General features: G+C 40.3%; 1 protein-coding gene across 3 annotated transcripts in view; it reads left to right on the top strand.

The window, feature by feature from the left end:
• Positions 1-3,894: 3,894 nt before the first annotated feature.
• The window catches only part of LOC120736289 (Fanconi anemia group A protein), a 22,131-nt gene continuing 7,208 nt past the window's right edge, over positions 3,895-18,817 (top strand). The window contains exons 1-26 of one of the 3 annotated variants that reach the window (XM_040036307.1): positions 3,895-4,149; positions 4,264-4,376; positions 4,685-4,748; positions 5,637-5,797; positions 6,287-6,382; positions 7,496-7,569; positions 7,733-7,842; positions 8,225-8,335; positions 8,535-8,598; positions 8,994-9,106; positions 9,851-9,927; positions 10,598-10,739; positions 10,952-11,085; positions 11,233-11,343; positions 12,412-12,507; positions 12,653-12,712; positions 12,970-13,058; positions 13,475-13,535; positions 13,638-13,687; positions 13,830-13,900; positions 15,712-15,810; positions 16,600-16,733; positions 16,823-16,893; positions 17,327-17,426; positions 17,549-17,736; positions 17,981-18,071. In XM_040036307.1, the coding sequence (XP_039892241.1) occupies positions 4,089-4,149; positions 4,264-4,376; positions 4,685-4,748; positions 5,637-5,797; positions 6,287-6,382; positions 7,496-7,569; positions 7,733-7,842; positions 8,225-8,335; positions 8,535-8,598; positions 8,994-9,106; positions 9,851-9,927; positions 10,598-10,739; positions 10,952-11,085; positions 11,233-11,343; positions 12,412-12,507; positions 12,653-12,712; positions 12,970-13,058; positions 13,475-13,535; positions 13,638-13,687; positions 13,830-13,900; positions 15,712-15,810; positions 16,600-16,733; positions 16,823-16,893; positions 17,327-17,426; positions 17,549-17,736; positions 17,981-18,071 (2,541 nt within the window). In that variant the 5' untranslated portion in view covers positions 3,895-4,088. Of the gene's footprint in view, positions 4,150-4,263; positions 4,377-4,651; positions 4,749-5,636; positions 5,798-6,286; positions 6,383-7,495; positions 7,570-7,732; positions 7,843-8,224; positions 8,336-8,534; positions 8,599-8,993; positions 9,107-9,850; positions 9,928-10,597; positions 10,740-10,951; positions 11,086-11,232; positions 11,344-12,411; positions 12,508-12,652; positions 12,713-12,969; positions 13,059-13,474; positions 13,536-13,637; positions 13,688-13,829; positions 13,901-15,711; positions 15,811-16,599; positions 16,734-16,822; positions 16,894-17,326; positions 17,427-17,548; positions 17,737-17,980; positions 18,072-18,817 lie in introns of all 3 variants that reach the window. The other 2 variants (XM_040036289.1, XM_040036296.1) reach the window with 2 other exon arrangements.

Below are 18,817 nucleotides of genomic sequence, written 5' to 3'. Positions count from 1 at the left end.
TCGATTACAGGATTGAGACCATAGAGTCATTGGGTAAGTAAATACTGAGATTACAGATCAAGGGTCATTCCCTGATACACTTCCAAATAATTAGAGCTCATTTTAAAGGAACAAGAGTTGCCCCCTGCTGGCCATTACAAAAACTTAAGCACTGGCTTCCCATTTTTAGACCTTGGCAGTAAATCAATTTTTTTATATACAGCCTATGAGAGAAACCAGGAAACATACACATTGGAGAAGCATGCCACCTTTGACTGATCTGGACAGGGACCGATCAGTCCCTACATCTAGCTGGTGTTGCCCAAAAGCAGGTTGCAGCATTATTTGGAGTGAGCCATGGTAACATCTCCAGAGTAAATGCCAAGTTCTTTATAAAGGGGGATCCCTGACAGGCCTCTCAAGAAGGCAACACCACAAGAAGACAGTTTCTTCGCTCTGTCAGCACTTAGGACCTGTAGGCTTCTTCGACATATTTACAATCGAGGTTTGCAGAACGATACGGCTGACCGCTCTACACCCAGACAATCCGGAAAGGACTGCATGCAGCCAGTCTCCAGCCTTACAGGGCTACTAGGATCCCACTGAACACTTGTGGGATCAGCTTGAACATGCTCTTTGTGGTAGAGTGACCAACACAACCGCATTGGTTGACTTGAGAATAATGCTGGTTGAAAAAATGGGATGCACCCAACGGCAGTGTGTGAACAAGCAGGTGACCAGCAGGCTGTTCTAGCAGTGTATGGTTCTTCCACATGCCTCTGTGGTCCTTGTCTGTTAAATTAAGAACTTGTTAAATGACCTGTATGTATTGTTTGTTCAGACTTTAATCATCCAAATCAATAAACAATAACAAATAAAGATCAATAGCAGAATAAGGTGTTTGGGACTGGTAGAGAAGATTTGGCAGAGTTTTTCATGGGCGCAACCTGCATACTCAACTCTGCTTCTCAACTCTGCTTCTCAACCCACAAATGCATTTTTCTTATTAATGTGGCACCACTGACGGGGAAATAAACAGGCTTTCCAACGCCATAAGGTCAGTACAACAAAGAAATAACTGCTAAGCTTATATTGAAAGGTATTGCAGTACCTTGGGAAATATTGAACATGTAACTCTCACAGTACACTGACAAAAATGCTGTATGAAAACAAAGATACTTACATTACAGTAACGCCTCTCCTTTTACGCTGTGTGCCCTGATTACTGTAAATACCAGTCTGGTAATAGTATAACTGTACAGCTTCATCAAGCATAAACATGCAAAAAGAGTTTTCTTTACTTAAGTCACCTTTTTATGCTTTTAATAAATGAAATACTTTCAGTTTGTTTGTTTGTTTGTTTTTACCTCTTTAATTCATCATCCTGAAATAGAATAATTGTTTTATTCTGGAGAATTTTCTGTTTTAAAGTTCTCTGTGAAGAAGAAAAATGTAACACCTGACAGATCAGAATAGAATAGAATAGAATAGAATAGAATAGAATAGAATAGCCCTTTATTTTCATTCTACAAATACAATTAAAATGTGTATATGTATACTTTAAATGTGGAGTACTTTTACTCAAGTACAGCCTTTGAACATTTCTTCAAGTACTGAACTTCGCAGCTGAAATCTGGCAAAGAGGAAATGGAGGAAAAGTCAATGCTTTGTGACATGTTGTATTCACTTCACTTCTGCTGCTTTGTGCACGAGTGGATTAAACTCATTCAAAAAAATAAATAAATACAGAGTTTGTAACCATATCATTAGAAGGTGCAGGTGAAGTGAGATTTACAATGCACAGTCAGAAGTTATTGGAAAATAGCATCATAATAAGATTAAGCATTTCCCTTATTTTCTACAATATATTTTCTACAGTTCCAACAATGTATGTTCATATTAAACCTGGCTAAAGCTTCAAATAATGAGGTCAGTTTATGTGTAAGTGATAGTATAGCCTCAGATTGGCTGGATTTAGACAGCTTTTTAAAAAACTTGTGGCTCTGTTATGTCAGAGATAGCAGATATCCCACAGAAGAAGCTAGATAACATCTAAATACTCAAGAACGCTCAGTGCTTCCAGTTTCATAGGGGGGCTCCTGAGATCACCCAGAATAAATGATGCCTGAAAATGTAAAGTCTGTGGCAGTTTTTTAAACACAATTTTTATTGAAGACGTAGCGCCGCTTTACAAAACAAACAGTAATAGACAAGAAGGCGGGAGGTGGCCTTATGGAAAGAGAAGCTATAACAGCCTATTTCAGACAGAGAAAAAAGCTCAAGGACTGAACCAAAGACCAGTGGAAGGATTATTTTAAACCGCTCTAGTATATGCCAAGCGTTAATAACCTGATAAAAACTTGTTAACATTTATGCAGAAGAACCCATAAAATTTAAAAATAGCATTCATAAAGAGTACAGAATAACAATACATTATTCTGACTATTACAGAATAATAATACAGATACTGTCATGAAATCAATATCCTTAGTATCCTTATTTTCTTATTATATTGTTTTATGTACTTTAATAATGAAGGCTTGTAGAGCAAGGCCACTTTTGACTCACAAACTAAGTGCTCAGCCAGACTAAAAAACAGGAAGTTTTAGTGCACAGGCATATTAATAGATAAGACACAGAAAAGAGGAACTTTCCATATAAGCAATGTTTGAAACTGTGTGTGACGTGTGTGACGTCTGAAGTACAGAAATAACACCACATAAGACACATGTTGAGCTAAAAATGTTAGAGCGCTTGCAACTGGCGTTTGAGCTGTGCAGGGGTCTCTCTCTTCCGGAAGATGATTGAATAAAAAGAAATATAGATGTTTTAACACACTATGAGTCGGTTTTCTCTGTTCTATCATGGGGACAAAAGAATCGGGGTTAATAATACAGAGCGCTATGATAAATTGGAGCCACTCCTGCATGGTAAACATCACGAGGCCAAGAAGCGAGAGCAATGACCTGCGCTCTGTGTCAATTATTTATTGTATTCTTATCCCAACACTAACAGCTCTCCTAAATGGCAAGAAAAGTTCCTTGCTTAGAGTTCTCCGTTGAAAGCTTTGGGCAAATAGTGATAATAGTAAATGGCAGTACTGCTGTGCTGTCTCTGATTGAAAACTTAAATGGAAAAGAAGGTTGCATGGCTATTTGAATGTTTGTGGTCATGATACATGGTAGCAGGCAGGTTTCAAGGACCTTTAAAAACCCTTTTTGTTTAAAATTTAGGTTTTGTTTAATTTCCAACACATGAAAATATCAGAGGGACAACTCAGGGTGAGCCATATGGAGAGGCAAGGTTTGGATGGTTTGGGAATGTGCAGAGGAGGGAGGGTGGTAAATATTAATTAATATTTTTTGTAATGAAAAAATATACCTCAAACGTTCTTTATGAAATGAGTGACTCTTTTGTACTGATTGTCATTTCTTTTTTATTCACAGCCTATAGAACATTTAAACAACAGAAGCAGACCCAAAGTGCTTTAGAGACAAGAACATTATCATTCCAGGTTTGCACCCCCGCCTCTAGAGGTCAAAAGTATTGATAATGGTATTTGTAATACTGGCCCTGTATTTACTTCGTATCAGATCTATACAATAATTTGTGGTATTGCACAGCACCAGTTCATGGATGTTGTGAACGAGGACATACAGGAGGGTGAAATTAGAGCAGTGGAGACACTGCTCCTCAGTGGAGACACCTATGGGAAGCAACTGAAAGAAAAAGACACAGTAATATGTACACAGTTCAACCTTTTGGTTTTCATATTATTTATATCTTTAAAAAATAATAATGATAAATAAAATAACGAAACAAAACCATTAAAATAAACGAAAAGACTAAAGAAATAAAGCAAACCTTTATAAACTCACTCCGGCATATTTTCTGTTTGGCCCACAGTTGGAGGGATCTGATTGGCTGCAGTCCGGGCCAATGAGAGAGAAGAGCGGCAGGCGCGTGAAACATGGAGGAAAGCTTGAACCAAAACAGAGATTTTGCCTACTGTAAAAGCTAAAAAATGCGATTTAAGACGATGTATTTTGGCCGCTATTACTGAGTGAAGGTTCTGTGAAGGCGTTTTGTGAGCGGACAGTGAGAGTGAAATGTCTCTGAGTGCTACGTGTGAGTCGGTGTCCCAGAAAAGGACTCTGTCGAGCCTCCTCGGTGAGTTTGACAGCTGCACCCACCGTCAACACTGAACACGAAGATAATAGAAAAGTTTTGAAACAAGCCTTTCATGCAGTATTATTTTGTTTTTTTTTATTGTTGTCTTCCTAGCTGGTCGTGAGCTGAAGAGGCCTAAGCTGACAGATGCCCAGAGGCTGCAGGAGGCAGCGATCCAGCTGTTGGAGCAGCAGCAGAACATCTGCAGCCTGTTCAGAGAGGTCGGGGTGAGTGAGGGGAGAGAAGCTAAGGGCCTACACTGAGTCATTTCATTAAGATTTTATTTAGGCCATTCTGTAGACTGAACATGTAACAACGCACAATGTCACGACTGTCAGGAGTTTAAAAGAGAAACGATAACCTTCAACTTGGAAACACAAGCACAGAGTGATTGCAGGAAGTGCATGAAATGCTTTTAGAGATAAAAAAAAAAAAAAAGAAGCAGTTTCACTCTGCACTATTTCGCAAATATCACATATATGTTTTTTCACACTTTTTGTAGCGATCTGAGACATGCAACCTGTCCTCTCATCAGGATGGAGAGAAGAATCAAGTGGCATCCGAAGGTCTCTCATCCACCATCACTGGGTCACTGCTGGGTGAGACGAGCACTCTGAAATGCTCTCTGAGCTGTGCGCCGCTTTTGTTAAATGTGTGGAAAGCTGCTGCTTTCTACAATTTCACTCTCCAAAACTGAAGCCATAATACCAGTCAGATAATTCATTTAAAAGTTCTCCGGTGAGCACCAACAGCATAAACATAATCAAGAGGTCTTATTCACTGACTCCAGGTATTACAGGTGATCCCAGGTTGTAGTGCTTAATATATTGTCTTGGCAAGCTCAAGGATGCTGGTTTGATTCCAGCTGGAGGCATAAATCCCCTCTGGGGTTGCGTCAGGAACATGTTCAGTGTAAAAAACTGACAAATCAAACATGCATTTTCCTGCTGGGGTGACCCCTCGTGACACCTTACTAGGTAAAGTGTTTTTATTGCTCTAATACAACTATTGTCACTTTAATCAGTTATGTTTGTGTCTGCTGAAAGCAAAACATCTGAATTTTTCTTGATTACTGTACTGTAGTGCACAGCTCTCATCAATGATGGGATTCAATGGCTGAAATAAGCTCATTGCTGCAGTTACCAGTGAATCTGTCTTGAAACATTTGCGCAAACACATGAAGTGTTGTGGCGCACCCAAAATTTCTTTGTACATGTACAATGACTATAAAGGGCTATTCTATACCTCTATTCCACGGAAGGGCAAAAATGCCAAAATGCTTTTGCATGAAAGTGATTATTATGAATGGAATCTGTGGTCCTTCAGTTGTGTGCAGAAATATCAGAAATGTTGTTGTCTTCTTCAGATGTCTCTTTTTTGTCTTGTGCTTTTATATCCCTTAATGTGACTTGTGGAATTTGAGTGCCACCTAAAACCAACGTAATTGTGGCATAAAGTTAATGTTTTGTGTTGCACTGTGTGGATAGCGAGTGAGCTGAGGCGTCAAGCTGTGCAGCTGGGTGTCCCAGTGGCAGTGCTGTCGGTGAAGACGGTGTTGGAGAGACTGAAGGAGATCACAGAGGAAACCAGCGAAAGGGAGGAAGAGGAGGAGGAGACAAGGAGAGAGATGCTCACTTCCTCTCAGAGAGTGAGTAACTGCCAGAGCATCTGACCATCTAATGCACATGTGTTGAACTCCAGGCCTTGAGGGCCGCTGTCCTGCTTGTTTTCAAACTAACCTGCCCTTGTAGCTTCTTATTGGCAAAGCACACCTGATCCAGGTAATCAGCAGCAGGTAGGGCAGGGATATCTCAAAAACAAGCACGAGGCTGGCCCTCAAGGACTGGAGTTTGACACCCCTGATCTAATGTGATTATGGTGGGGAAGCATCTGAGGCACTGGTGGATTCATCTGTTAATAGCTGCCAAACTTTCATATCTACATGGTGATCTCCACGGTTTGCTCAAAAACAAGCAACAAAAAAGACAAATATTGTTGTATATAATGTCTGGAACTTTCTGGCTAAAGAAGCAACAGTCTGTTCCTTCTTGTTTTAAATTTTGAAATTTCTCTTTATCATGCCCAGTCCAGCTGTCCCTTTTCCCCCGAATTAAGTCCGTTCTGGTCCTCCTTCCAGGTCCAGCTGTGTGTTCTGTTGGAATCCAGCAGAGAATTGCTGTCACAAGGAGCCATCTGCCCCAAACTGCTTTGGCAGGAGTACATGAGAGATCAGGTGTGTGTACACACAGGAGCTTGTATACTGTAAATAAGCAGCTGTATCACCCATTGAGAAGATAGGTGTAGCTCTTTGAAACCACATACTCACAATCCCTGGACAGGTTGTGTGATCAAGGGACTCTGCAGATGACTTGATAAAGTCATATGACTTCTTTTTGAGCGGAGAGTTGCTGCCATCTATGCAGTCAGTCAGTCACACTTTGGACCCCTTAGTACCAACTGGGCATCATTTAAAAACACCACAGCTTACCTGTGTCTTGTAGTTGAACTTGTCCATCCCTTTATAACCACGGTGTACCCATCTTCTGACGGCTGCTTCCAGCAGGACAACACACCATGTCACAAAGCTCAAATGATCTCAAACTGGTTTTTTAAACATGTCAATGACTTCACCGTACTCAAATCGCTTCCAGAGTCACCGGATCTCCATTAGAGCACCTTTGGGATGTGTTGGAATGGGAGAATAAAATTAAAATGTCTGAGAAATGTTTCCAGCACATTGTTGAATTTGTGGCACAAAGAATTAAAGAAGTTCTGAGAGACAAAGGGGGTCTAACCCGATACGACCAAGGTGAACCTGAAAAAGAGTCGGGTGAGTGTAGTTTGAATGAAGCAGTGAGGTAGTGAGAAAAGAGAAACGAAACTTTGACTTTGACACAGAACAACCGTCCTCATATGTTTCATTTATTTTGCTTTTCTAGACTTTGCCCAGCGTTGCTGGTGGAATATTAACCAACTTTCTGTTGGACTCAAAAAAAGAATCAATATTTGGATCCATCCCTTTCTGCTTTCTGGGTCCAATCCACAGTAGTTCATTTAGCTGTATCTCTGTATCAGAAAGATTAAAAAACAAGTTGGAGAGTTACATGAAACTTGGTGGAGAGGCCTCTGTGGAGAAGCTCTGTCTGTAACCTTCTATTTGTTGCACGCAGCTGCAAAAGCGAGATGATGTAGTTCATGGTAACCTTCCTGGTTTCCATTAATATTTCTACACTCAGGACTGAATTATATTTAATAAAGATTGAAACTGTGTTCTTGTTTTTTGTAAAAAAGTCTTTCACTTGGTGAACGTTGCTAAAATAAAGAATTTGGTGGGGGGGGTTTTCAGAGGCTACCCAAACTGGAGATGGTCTACTATCTTCACTCTTACAACATCCTCAATCTGAAGTACATTTTAGAGAGGTAAGAAATATCAGTTAATGATTTTCTTTCTGCGCAGTCTCACAGAGATGAAGATCAAAACAGGGTGTAACTGTCTGATTATTTATGATCTGGGCTGTACTGACAGATTAAATACCCCCACTCCTCACACACAGTCATTGTTTTGTTTTTTACCTTTCTTTAGTGATGAAGAGGTGAGATCATGGCTGGTGTCCCAGTTGAGGCTTCTGTGTGGATGGAGGCCTCCACAGGAAGAAGAGGAGACCAAACAGCTTCAGCAGAAAGTGTTGTCAAGTAGGAGACGCTCATATGTTTGTAGCTTTCACTAAAGAAATCGTTCAGTTCTTAATGCTGCTTCAGGTTTTAGAGATTTGGTCTTTGGTCCTGTCAGTTATTAGCTTTTCCTTACATGGCATTCGTGCAGCCCCTCAGTTCATCCACTGTCTGAAACAAAATGTTCTGATTGGCAGCCCCTCATAAACAAAAGGTTTGAACAGCAGGTGGGTGGGGCTTCTTTGCTCACAGCCAGAGCTATATGCATGAAATGAGAGCACTAGGGACATCTCCTCTGTCTCACATTAAATGTAGAGTGAGTTTACTTCAAAGAGAGCGTGTCTGGAAATAATGTAGGTCATTATACTAAAGAAGACAATAAGAAAGGTCTTCTGTGTTTCAGGTGTGGTTGGCGTCTTAGTGGGAGCAGGCTTTGAGCTGAGGCGCGATCCGGCGGCTGCAGACAGAAGGCTCTCCCTGCTCTGCTGCTCGATTCTAGACGACCTGCTCTTCTGTGAGTCTGCGTGTCCTTGTCCCTCTTAGCCTGTCCTGTGTCGATAAAATATTAACTAAAGCACTTTGATTCACACTTCTGCATGCGGAAAACATCTTTTTTGACTTCTTCGATTGTTAATTGTTGTCTTGGTGTAAAGGTAGTACTTTCTTTTCTTTATTTTTAGCCACACTTTTTATTGCTTTCTGTCGTCTTTCAGGGGTTCTCGATATTGTGGACGAGAGTCTGACGCTGGAGTCTGCTGAAGCAGGAGCTGAGCTTTGGTTCTGGGTTTTTAAAAATTTATTTCTTATTTACCTTTCATGCAATCAGACAGCACTGTTGGGATTGAGGTCTCTGTCTGAGAAAGGAGACCTGCGTTTATATATATGTCACTGCAAGATCAGAGAAGAAAACTAAATTTTAGATTTTCCTACAAAACGCAGGAATCAAAGGCAGGAGAGCGGGCAAAGGGATTTATACTTACCTACAAATAGTCACACTAACATAACCTCTAGGTTTCGGCTCATTTTTTTATATGCAGGAGAAATGGCGATCTTCTGGATGTCAAATGCTGAGCTTGATTTATATAAACTTTATTGAAACCACGGTGCCTGACACCAGTTTTAGTCTTGCTGTTACATGCAGTGTGTAATTTCTCGCTCCGTGTCTTCTGCAGGATTCAGATTTTTGATGCCTCACTGTGTGGAGTTTCAGTGTCAGCCGACTGCCTTCAGCGTTTCTTCAAACACTCCCTCACGCAGACGCTCACCTACAAGCCCCGACTGAAAGGTAAAGACTTGTCACAGGCCCTTTCAAACAGACTGAGGCTTTAGTTATTTTTTAATGTTGAAGATTAGCTGGAACCTATCCACCTCTATTCATCTGGCAAGACCTTTAAGAGGGAACTGAGAGTTCAGTTTCAGAAAGATTTTCTTGATCTACAGTACGCAGTAAAAAAATCGTTACTGAGATTTGATCACAATGTAAAAATCTGTGTTTTTGTCTGTTGATGCCTTTTGTGCAGGTGACGTTTAAACTGTCATCAATAGTACTAAGGAAAGTGATTAAATCATCAAGTTTCCAAAACTTTAATGGGTTAATCAATACCCATTTAGCGACCAGTTTATATTATTTAGCTATAAATGATCAATGACTATTTAAAGGTCACACCACCCTGAGCGCGCCCGATCTCGTCTGATTTTGGAAGCTAAGCAGGATCAAGCCTGGTTACCTGGAGCAGGTCATCTACTTACTGGAAGGTTGATGGTTCAATCCCTGGCTGCTTCAGACATGACAGATCTGCAAACATCTATAAAATATCTGTCTTTGCAAGAATTATTTAACTGTCCATGTGGTATAAATATTGCACAATAAGTTTAATAAAAACTCTTTTAGGAAACATCACAAAAAGCATCAAATTAAGGTCTAAGCAACTCAAATCACTTGTAGGTCCAGCGATATTTGATGTGGTGTAAATAAATTTTTAAAAGTCATTTTTATGCTGCAGAAATGACATAACTGATATGTTCTCAGTATCAGATGCAATCACCCTGCAGAATGAGTGGACCTTTGCAAAAGCCAGCCGCTTGCTGACTTCTCTCTTCCGTCAGGTAAATGTGTAACTGGGTTTGTCAGTTTGTTGCATGTAATTAAGATTAAGAAGAAGAAAACATGTTCTGTATTATATCTGTTTTCTTTCTGTGTCTGAATTGAAGCTAAATGTGAATTTCTTATTATTAACTTCTTAACTAAAAATAGGTGGAAATACTTTTGAACTAATTCCATTTTGTCAGCTGCTGGACGGGACTTTATGTGAGACTGTAAACTATTCCCGAGGCTGGGGGAACAACCGAGAACGATCAGCCACATTTGGTTTTTAAGTGAGGAGGCGGAGTAAAGAAACTACTGATTTGATTGTTAGAAGTCAAGTTTTAGCTCCTTTCCTTCTCCCTTTAAGCACACTTTCTTCAGATCGATCTCCTCATCACAAGTTAAAACAAAGCTTTGCACTGCAATATGATCAATTATAAAGGTGCGGCAGGATGCTGGTTTCACTATGACTTTTAGGTATTAAGTTGCTTTTAACTTTGAGATCTTCATTTGTATGATATTGTCTCTTTCACATTTTGCCAGCTCACAAACGCTTATCTACCAACATCAGTGGTTTCCTCTTCAGGATTAACGCTTTCACTAAAAAGCTGAAAAGACCCACAGTTTACAAATCAGTGGTCAGCAGGGACTGTTGAGTAACTGTTCTGTGCTGTTTTGTTCCTCTAACAGCTGGCTGTGGTCTTCAGCGTGGAGCAGCTGCTGCGTCACCTGCAGCAGGTTTTGGAAACCCATGAAGTCAACTGGAAACATGTCCTGTGCTTCCTCTCTACCCTGCTGGTGTACTACCACTGTGCCCAGCCCAGCCTCAAAGGTAGGCGGGCTGATGGTCTATCAGCACAGACAGGTGGAAGTCTTATGTGTGAAAGGAAAAAGAAAAACCAAATTTAAAGAAAAATCATGCACAACCTTTATTCCAAACCAGCGTAGTGATATTGAAATAAACTCGAGTTTCTGTAGCAGTAAACTAGTATTTCAGAGAGAGAGGAGCACAGTGATATCTGTCCTGTTCTGTGTCTCCGATAGAGCTGCTGTCCAGACTGCTGAACTCTGCATTCGAAGGTTATGACCTTGAGAACCTCATAACCGCCTTCTTATTGGCTCGACAGGGTGGACTGGAAGGACCCAGCATCTTCCCCTCGTACAGCGACTGGTTCAAGGTTTCGCCTTTTAACATCCATTAATAGTTTCTAGTTTATTAATAGTTTTGGGAATTACCTTTTCTGCCATAGACTGAAACAATGAGAGCTTTATACCTTTTATTTTAATATTTTTAATACCAGCAGAATCTTTTTCTACCTTTCCAGATGTCGTTCGGTGGTGGCAGTAGCTATCATGCGAGCAGTAAGAAGTCGCTGGTGTTCCTGCTGAAGTTCCTCTCCGACCTCGTGCCTTTTGAACCTCCACAGTACCTCAAGGTGACATCCACGCGTCTCTGAGTTTACACTTAGTAGGAATGCACAGGGTATTAATATGCTTATATTCCCTTATGTGTTTTGCTAGTGCAGACTGCTTTGATTTGCAGTAGCGCTAATGTTGCTGGTTTTGTTACTGTGAGTGCATCTTCTCAGTCTTTTCAACTCACTTGACTTGTCTGAATCCTGAGCGCTGTAGCTGCAGTGTTTGTTAAACCTGAAGCTACTTCAGTCGCTGTTGCACTGAAATCTTAACGCTTATCGGAGTGCATTAATGCAGCAATGTTTTGCTTGTGGAAAATAAGATTATTCATCATTTGTTTACACACGGCAAATGTATTAATTCTTAGATTTAAGACTTCAATTCTACTCAAGGTTAAGCAGAAGTCCTTTTAGCAGCAGGTCCGACCACATATTTTGAGGAATTATTGAAGTTGAAACATTAAATTCAATGGACACGGTGATGTGAAAACTTCATGTACAGAAGATAAAAGCTTTTATTTGCCATTTGTAGAAATACACTAGTTTAAAAAATCAGATTAAAAAACAATATGTCAAAACATTTATAGAATATTTATGACTATGTTTTCAACTTTAACCAAATACTTTCACTGAACATTGAACATCATTATTTTTACATGGAAAGAATAACCACTTAAATATCTTAAATATTAAAAAAGTCTTAAGTTTTACTTATTTAAACCTCTCGACAAAGCATTTCCATTTCCACGTGAAAGTCCCCTCTGGTTCTGGGGATGCTAATCGCTCCAGGAGGTTTTCTGTGTCGCCTGCTCGTTGCTGTCAACAGCCGCTCTCCTGAGCTCTCATGCTGCTTGCTTGTTTTGCTTGTTAATGATCATTTTCAGCTGCTATTTTCTACTTTTTGTAACACATCTGCTATGAAAAATGGATCGCCCATGAATACTTTTATATATTCATAACTACATGTCTGCTGGGAACAAATGCTAGCAGAATTATGGCATTTCCTGGAGAGCGTACACTATAAGAAAACGCTAGAAACTGAGAGGAATAGCCCAGCTCTGACACCTCACTGTCATTTTCCCCTGCTAGGTTCACATCCTCCACCCTCCATATGTGCCTGTGAAACACCGCAGCCTGCTGATGGAGTACGTCTCACTGGCTAAGACCAGACTGGCTGACCTCAAGGTAAGAAGAAAAAGGAAAGAAGAAGGTCGTTATCACCGTGTTACTTTGATTTTTCCATATAATACAATAAAAACAACACTGTGAGTGGATTGTGGTTAATAGTGTAGCACACATGAATTAAATATCATGGTGTGTGTGTGTGCAGGAGTCAGTGGAGGACATGGGTTTATATGAGGATGTTTCGGCTGCAGGTACATCGGTGCAGGTAACAGTGACACACAGTGGATATTCTATTAGAATTTTAATTTTTAATACATATTCTATTCCATGCTGTGCCCTCCTTCTGTTTTCTATGCTCTGTTATTCTATTCTGTAACCCGCAAACTGGCATCAGAACCCAAACTATCTTCTACGTCTTAAGTAACAAGCAACACAAAACTTTGTGTGGACACGGGTGTAATTAGGGATCGCTGAGTCCTGGGTTGACATAAGACTAATAGCCCAATGTTTGTGTGTCTGCAGCCTCAGTGTCAGGCTGCCCAGGATGTGGACAAAGCTGTGTCTCTGTTTGAGAGCACAGGCAGAATCTCTGCCACAGTCATGGAGGCCAGGTAAACTACAGCACATTTATACCCGACACAGGGCTGAGGAGCCAGGGCCCCCAACCCTCGGCTTAAGAGAGCTTTAAGGTGTTTTCTTTAAAAGAATTTAGCAGCTACAGAAAGGTGTTATTTGAAAGCAGGACAACCACGAAGAGACTTTAATGGTCTGAAAGTGACACAAGACATTAAAGGGATAGAAAATACAAAAGTATGAGAACAGACTTCACAGAATGATCTGGATTACTTCGTGATATTTTCTTGAGAAGATCTGAATGGTATAACTCAATTTTACATGTATTTTTAATATACCGGTACATGAAGCAACCAACCAGTCAGCCTGTCAGTGCCCAGGAGGCCCTTTTCTCATAATCTGTTCTAAATATAAAATACATGTTATTTGAAGGTCCTCTCTGGTCTTCTCACAGTATTTTCCGGAGGCCGTATTTCCTGACTCGGTTCCTTCCCGCGCTGCTCACTCCGAGAGTGGTAAGCGCTTCCTGTTATCCCTCCCGATATTCTTCTGTGCATTCTCATGTGTGAGGTTGTGTTTTTGTTGCATGACATGCATGAACTGTCATTTATTTGCAGCTTCCTGTGAAAGTCGATGCTCGAATGAGTTTCATCGAAGCGTTGAAAAAGTGAGTTTCTATCAGAGAGATGAAAATGTCAGCAGGTTGTTCCCAGAGTTTCTTCTTTAATTAAATTTCCAGTTGTTTTAAGTGATAACATTGATCATCATCACCACAATATGATTATTTGTTACTTTTTGTGTGTGTTTAGAGCTGATAAGATCCCTGCTGCACAGTATTCATCCTACATGGAGTCCTGCCAGAAGCAGAGACAACAGAATAGTGGGTATTCTTTTAAAGGACCGTTGACATTATTTATTATTATTTATTTTAAAGATGGACATTATTTCTTTGATTGTTAGCACAGTGCAGTGAAAAAGTATTCAAGGCCTCCTGATTTCTTCTGTTTTGTGTGCATCTCAAAATTGAAAGTTAAAACAAACCCTGATTAAACACAACAAAGTTCAGATTGTGAGGTCATGGTGGTCTTGAGTGCTCAGATCATACAGAGGGAGATGCTGCAACAGTTTGAAAGATGAGAGGTCAAACATCTTCACAAACCAAAAAACAGGAGAATTGCTTTCCTTTTACGCACTCAAGACTTCAGATTGTGTTGATTATTTTGTGTCTAAAATGTTTGTCATGTTATCAAATCACCAGTATAAGAAAGTGATCTCCCCCATTGACCTAAATGGTTAATAATGCCACCTTTTCTTAACATTGCTGTGGTGGAAGTTCAACCCAGTGATCTTTGAAATACTTGTACGTTGGAGGTCCTGCCTCAGCATCTCACTGGGATGCATGTCTGAGCTCTTTGACAGTCTAAAATGTTTCCTTTAAAGTCATTCAGACATGGATTTATCCTTGTTCTGGCACTAGATTTCCAACTCTATTTGACAATCTGATAACTTGATGTTCTCCTTTTGGGATTTCTGTCAGAAGCCAGAATCCAAGTTTCTCCGACAGGTCACCCTGTCCCTGAAGCAGCAAAGCACCTCTGTAAGATAAAAATAGTGCATAATAGATATAATTTGGAATTCTATTTGGTTTACCAGACAGAGAGACATTCAACAGATGTACTTCTTAGTAGAAAGTAAGAGAGCACAGAATGACTGGTAATGTCTTTCACGGGAAGTGATCAGTGATTAGAGTTTATAAGTGGAGCTATATCAGCAACAACTACAGGTAAATTGGATTAATGCAGTGCATTCTGCCTGCTATAGCTCTACTTGCTATTGGTGTGCTGGCTCAGACAGAACGGCAGGGTTGCTGATCTGCACGTCCAAACCAGAGACAGACGCTGGAGGCTTTCTTCATTTCCCAATTTAAGCATGAAGACAAACAGCTGGGCTAGTCTTGTGGAAACTTTGTTGCCTCTGACTTTAAAAAAATAATCCCCAACCTGTAACGAATGGTCAAGCATAAGTTACAAGATATGGTGACTTATCTTTTATTTGACTACAATATAATAAAAAAATCAATAACATCAATGAAAACATACTTTCATGACAGCAAGTGTAGTCTCCCTCTGCTGGGCATTCGGAGAATGCACGTTTTAAACGCTGCTTCATCAGCTTTAGTCTTCAGACCCTGAAGGGTTTGGGTGTGCATGTACACCTCTGTGTTGAGTCGATTTTATCCCTGCAGCCTCCTGAAGGAAGCAAAGCACTCATGATCTGAGAAGTGCTGCATCAGAGAGGCGTGTCATCACACATGATCATTCAGCACTGCACTCATCAGACTGACTCACTGATGACTCAGTGTGATGAGTTTATGTGGGGAAAGTCAGATTAGATGTAAGATGAGGTTTCACTCTATGATGAGTGAAAACCGGTGCGATAGATTCTGTCACCTTTTGACAGATTTGTGTTTTTCAGTCTACGCGTGGGTATAATTTTGCAGAGACTCTGTTAGTTGAGCTGCTGTGCTTGAGAGTGACAGATTAGACTGATTGATGATTATATTTAATTGTCACCACACTCTCAGTACATATACATAATACGCAGCTGACCTGTGCAGCCTCAGCTTTGCACTTGTTTCATATAATACAACAATCTCATAGTCAGAAACTGATCCTCATCTCCTGTTTTCAGTGAATGCCACGTGTTCAGACGGCAATGATGACCCCCTGGAGGTCCTGAAGATTCAGCTGGAGGAGTTTGCAGAACTTGTCGTTGATGGAAATGATGGAGGTGGGAAGGTGTTCATGCGCTCACTCACACGTTTTATATTCTGTCAAGGAAAACCCTTCACCAGTCTATAATAGAGATTCACACAGAGACCAGTTTCTTAGGTCTTTCTGATCTTATGGAATCGGTTAAGAATCTTTTATCTTTATTTATTTATATATACTTTTCATTTGTGGCATTTAAACTTAAGCAACATGCGTACAAACCTCACTTTCAGGTCTGTACTTTCATTTGGTTAGTAATATTTTAGCTGATAGTTTAAACTCCTTGATGTAGTTGCTAAACATCAAATTAAACTAATTTGAGCCTAATTATAGGGTTACTTATATATAATACTTCAGATTTACAAAAAGAAGAGGGCTAAACAACAAGTACACATTCTGTACATAAGAAATGGGCATAGCCAAAATAATGTTGCCCACTGGTTAATAATGTCCCACTGCGAAGCCTCCAGATGCCTCACTGTGCAAAGGGCCCCGACTTGTCAGTCAGAAGGCAGACCTGTCCTAAAGCCTGTCCTAAAGCATACCCCACGTTATTCCACCTTTTTCACTCTAATAAAGAGTTTTTTTGTTTTTGTTTGCTGCTTTTGGCTTGTTGTGTTGTGAACCACAAGATGGCGCCACAGTATGTGAATCAAAGACCCTCAGGAAGTGAGTGTCTGTTATAAAGGCTCAGCTACTGAATGATGTGTACGTTTGAAAAAGTATACAAAATAGTTTTGATGAAGGCTTAGCCTGTGTTAGGCCTTCAGGATCCTCCACAGTTTGTTCAACACTCACGTGTCCTCAGACATGTCGGCCCAGCTGTCCAGGATCTCACACACGCTCAGTGTCATCTTCCCTGGTCGTCCCGACGATCCGATTGGACAAAAGGTCATCAGTCTTCACACTGACGCTCCTCCATCCTCCGAGCTCCATGTCAAAGTACGCACTGATGAAAGTCTATAAATCAGCAGCCCTCTTGCTGTATGTGTGTGCTAACTAGTATGCATTTTTTATTGACTCTCTCTCAGGTTGTCAATATGATCCTAAGAAACTTCTGCCAGTGCTTGCTAAATTCTTCCAAATCAAACCCTCCGAATAGGTGAGTAGGAACTTTCAGGAAAAGTTGCAAATCGTATATTTAAATAATCCTGAGCTCTTTTTAAATGCCTTGCCAGACTCAAAGCCTTTAATAGAGCTTTACAATAACAGATAACAAGTTTCTAAATAGGTTCTAATCATCAACGCCGAATCTGGAATCCTGATTCTGACTGATTTGAAGGTGTGATAAAACCAACATGTGTCTCCTTTGTGTTGTCCAATTAAAAGGCCAAAATATTAACTAGTGCCTGTAAAATGAAAGTTGACCTCTGCAAGATGTAAATAAAACCTTGTCCAGGGTACCTTCAGAGTCTTCTTATATAAAGAGCTATAGAAAACAATAAATTAAAGTTATATTTGGTCGTCAAATTACATCCTAATCAGTTTCCTTTCAGTCGACTAATTGCTGCTGCTCTAATTGTTTGCATCTTTAGACAAAGCCCATGGGCCTCGAGGTTTGTGAGCGCTCTGCTTGGTAACACACAGCTCCTCTCCAGCCTCATACACAGACTCTGGGACCTGCTTCACAACCAGGTGCATAAACCCACATTTATTCCCTCTATTTATATCTGACTTTCACTTTGTGTCGTGGACTTTTAATTTTATTCTCATGCTTAAGAAGAAAAAAAAAAGTATTTTTATTCTTCTATATGAAGTGGCTTTCGCTGAATGCTGCCCATATACTCGGCCTGGCAGCATTCCTGGTCCACCTGTATTCCTTGGTGTCTCGTGGTCCTCTGGTTCAGTTGGTGCCGCCCATTCGGCTTGAGCCAGTGCCGGCTGAAGAGGCTCTGAGCTTGGCGCTGTCCTGCAGCACACACGCCAACATGCTGTTCTGTGCCAGGTGAGGCTTTCCATGCATGGATGTTGACTTTTAATGGAGCATTTTAATGATTGCATGCTCTCTTTATGTGCCTACAGCAGAGAAAGTTTACTGGTTAATGTGTGTGGATATCATATTTAATTCCTTTGTTAATGATAATGTCCTGCACCTGTAACTAACAAGGATTGGCCATGCATACAATCCACATCTTTACATCTACAATATATGTTCAGTAATAGTGATTTGGCTCATTGTGGATGTCCAGGTTGTGTGTAGCAGCTGTCTGTTATGGGATCTGCAGAGAGGACTCACTGCCTCAACAGCAGGACTGTATCCCCCATAGTCTCTATAAGAAGGTAACCTTTTTTATTTGACATGTGATTAAGTGATGAGGTTTGCTTATTGCTTTTCTTTCCAGAATTTATGCAAACCTTTCCAGAATAATTTCTTGGTGGCCGTTTGTTTGTCTTATGCTTTTTCTTATTTCCTGTCATATACATACTGAGGAAATTTGTGGATGCTCATATTCTTGGAAACTTTTAATTAAAGATTTCTGTGTATGTAAAGTAATCTATGTGAACTTTTACTGTTAAATATTAGATATCCCTAATTTGCCCACTGTGAGCACAGAAGCCCCACCCACTGAGCCAATCAGACGAAAGCTGTCTTAACTCTTTCCCCCATAAAGATGACATTTGATGACTTTGCCCAGTAGCCTTAATGACAAGTTTTGACACCTCAGTATATATCAATAAAGATGTGGTTTGAGGGCTATTAGAATAAAGTACTCGCTCTAATTTCGGATGCAAACCCGAACATTTTGTTCTATAAGCAGGTATGAAATATGACAGAAATCACTCTTTTCAGAAAAAGAGCTTTGATGATAATTCATTATAGGCTGTCACTGGGTAAAGAGTCAAAGGTGGCCTTAATGGATGTAAAGCAGCTGGTTTCTGGCAGAGTGTGACCTAAGGGGCTGCACAAAGTCACAGAAAAGAGACAAATAAGAAATTTTTCTTTTAACTGTAACCAACACAAAGCAATTCTAGTGCAGCACAGGAATAAAAACATGGAGCTGATAATGAGCATAATGGGTCACCTT

The sequence above is a fragment of the Simochromis diagramma genome, unplaced genomic scaffold (assembly GCF_900408965.1).
Source record: "Simochromis diagramma unplaced genomic scaffold, fSimDia1.1 OVJJ01000333.1, whole genome shotgun sequence".
Taxonomy (NCBI): Eukaryota; Metazoa; Chordata; class Actinopteri; order Cichliformes; family Cichlidae; genus Simochromis; species Simochromis diagramma.
Note: the sequence above shows the minus strand (reverse complement) of the source record. Positions and strands in the feature narration are given on the sequence as shown.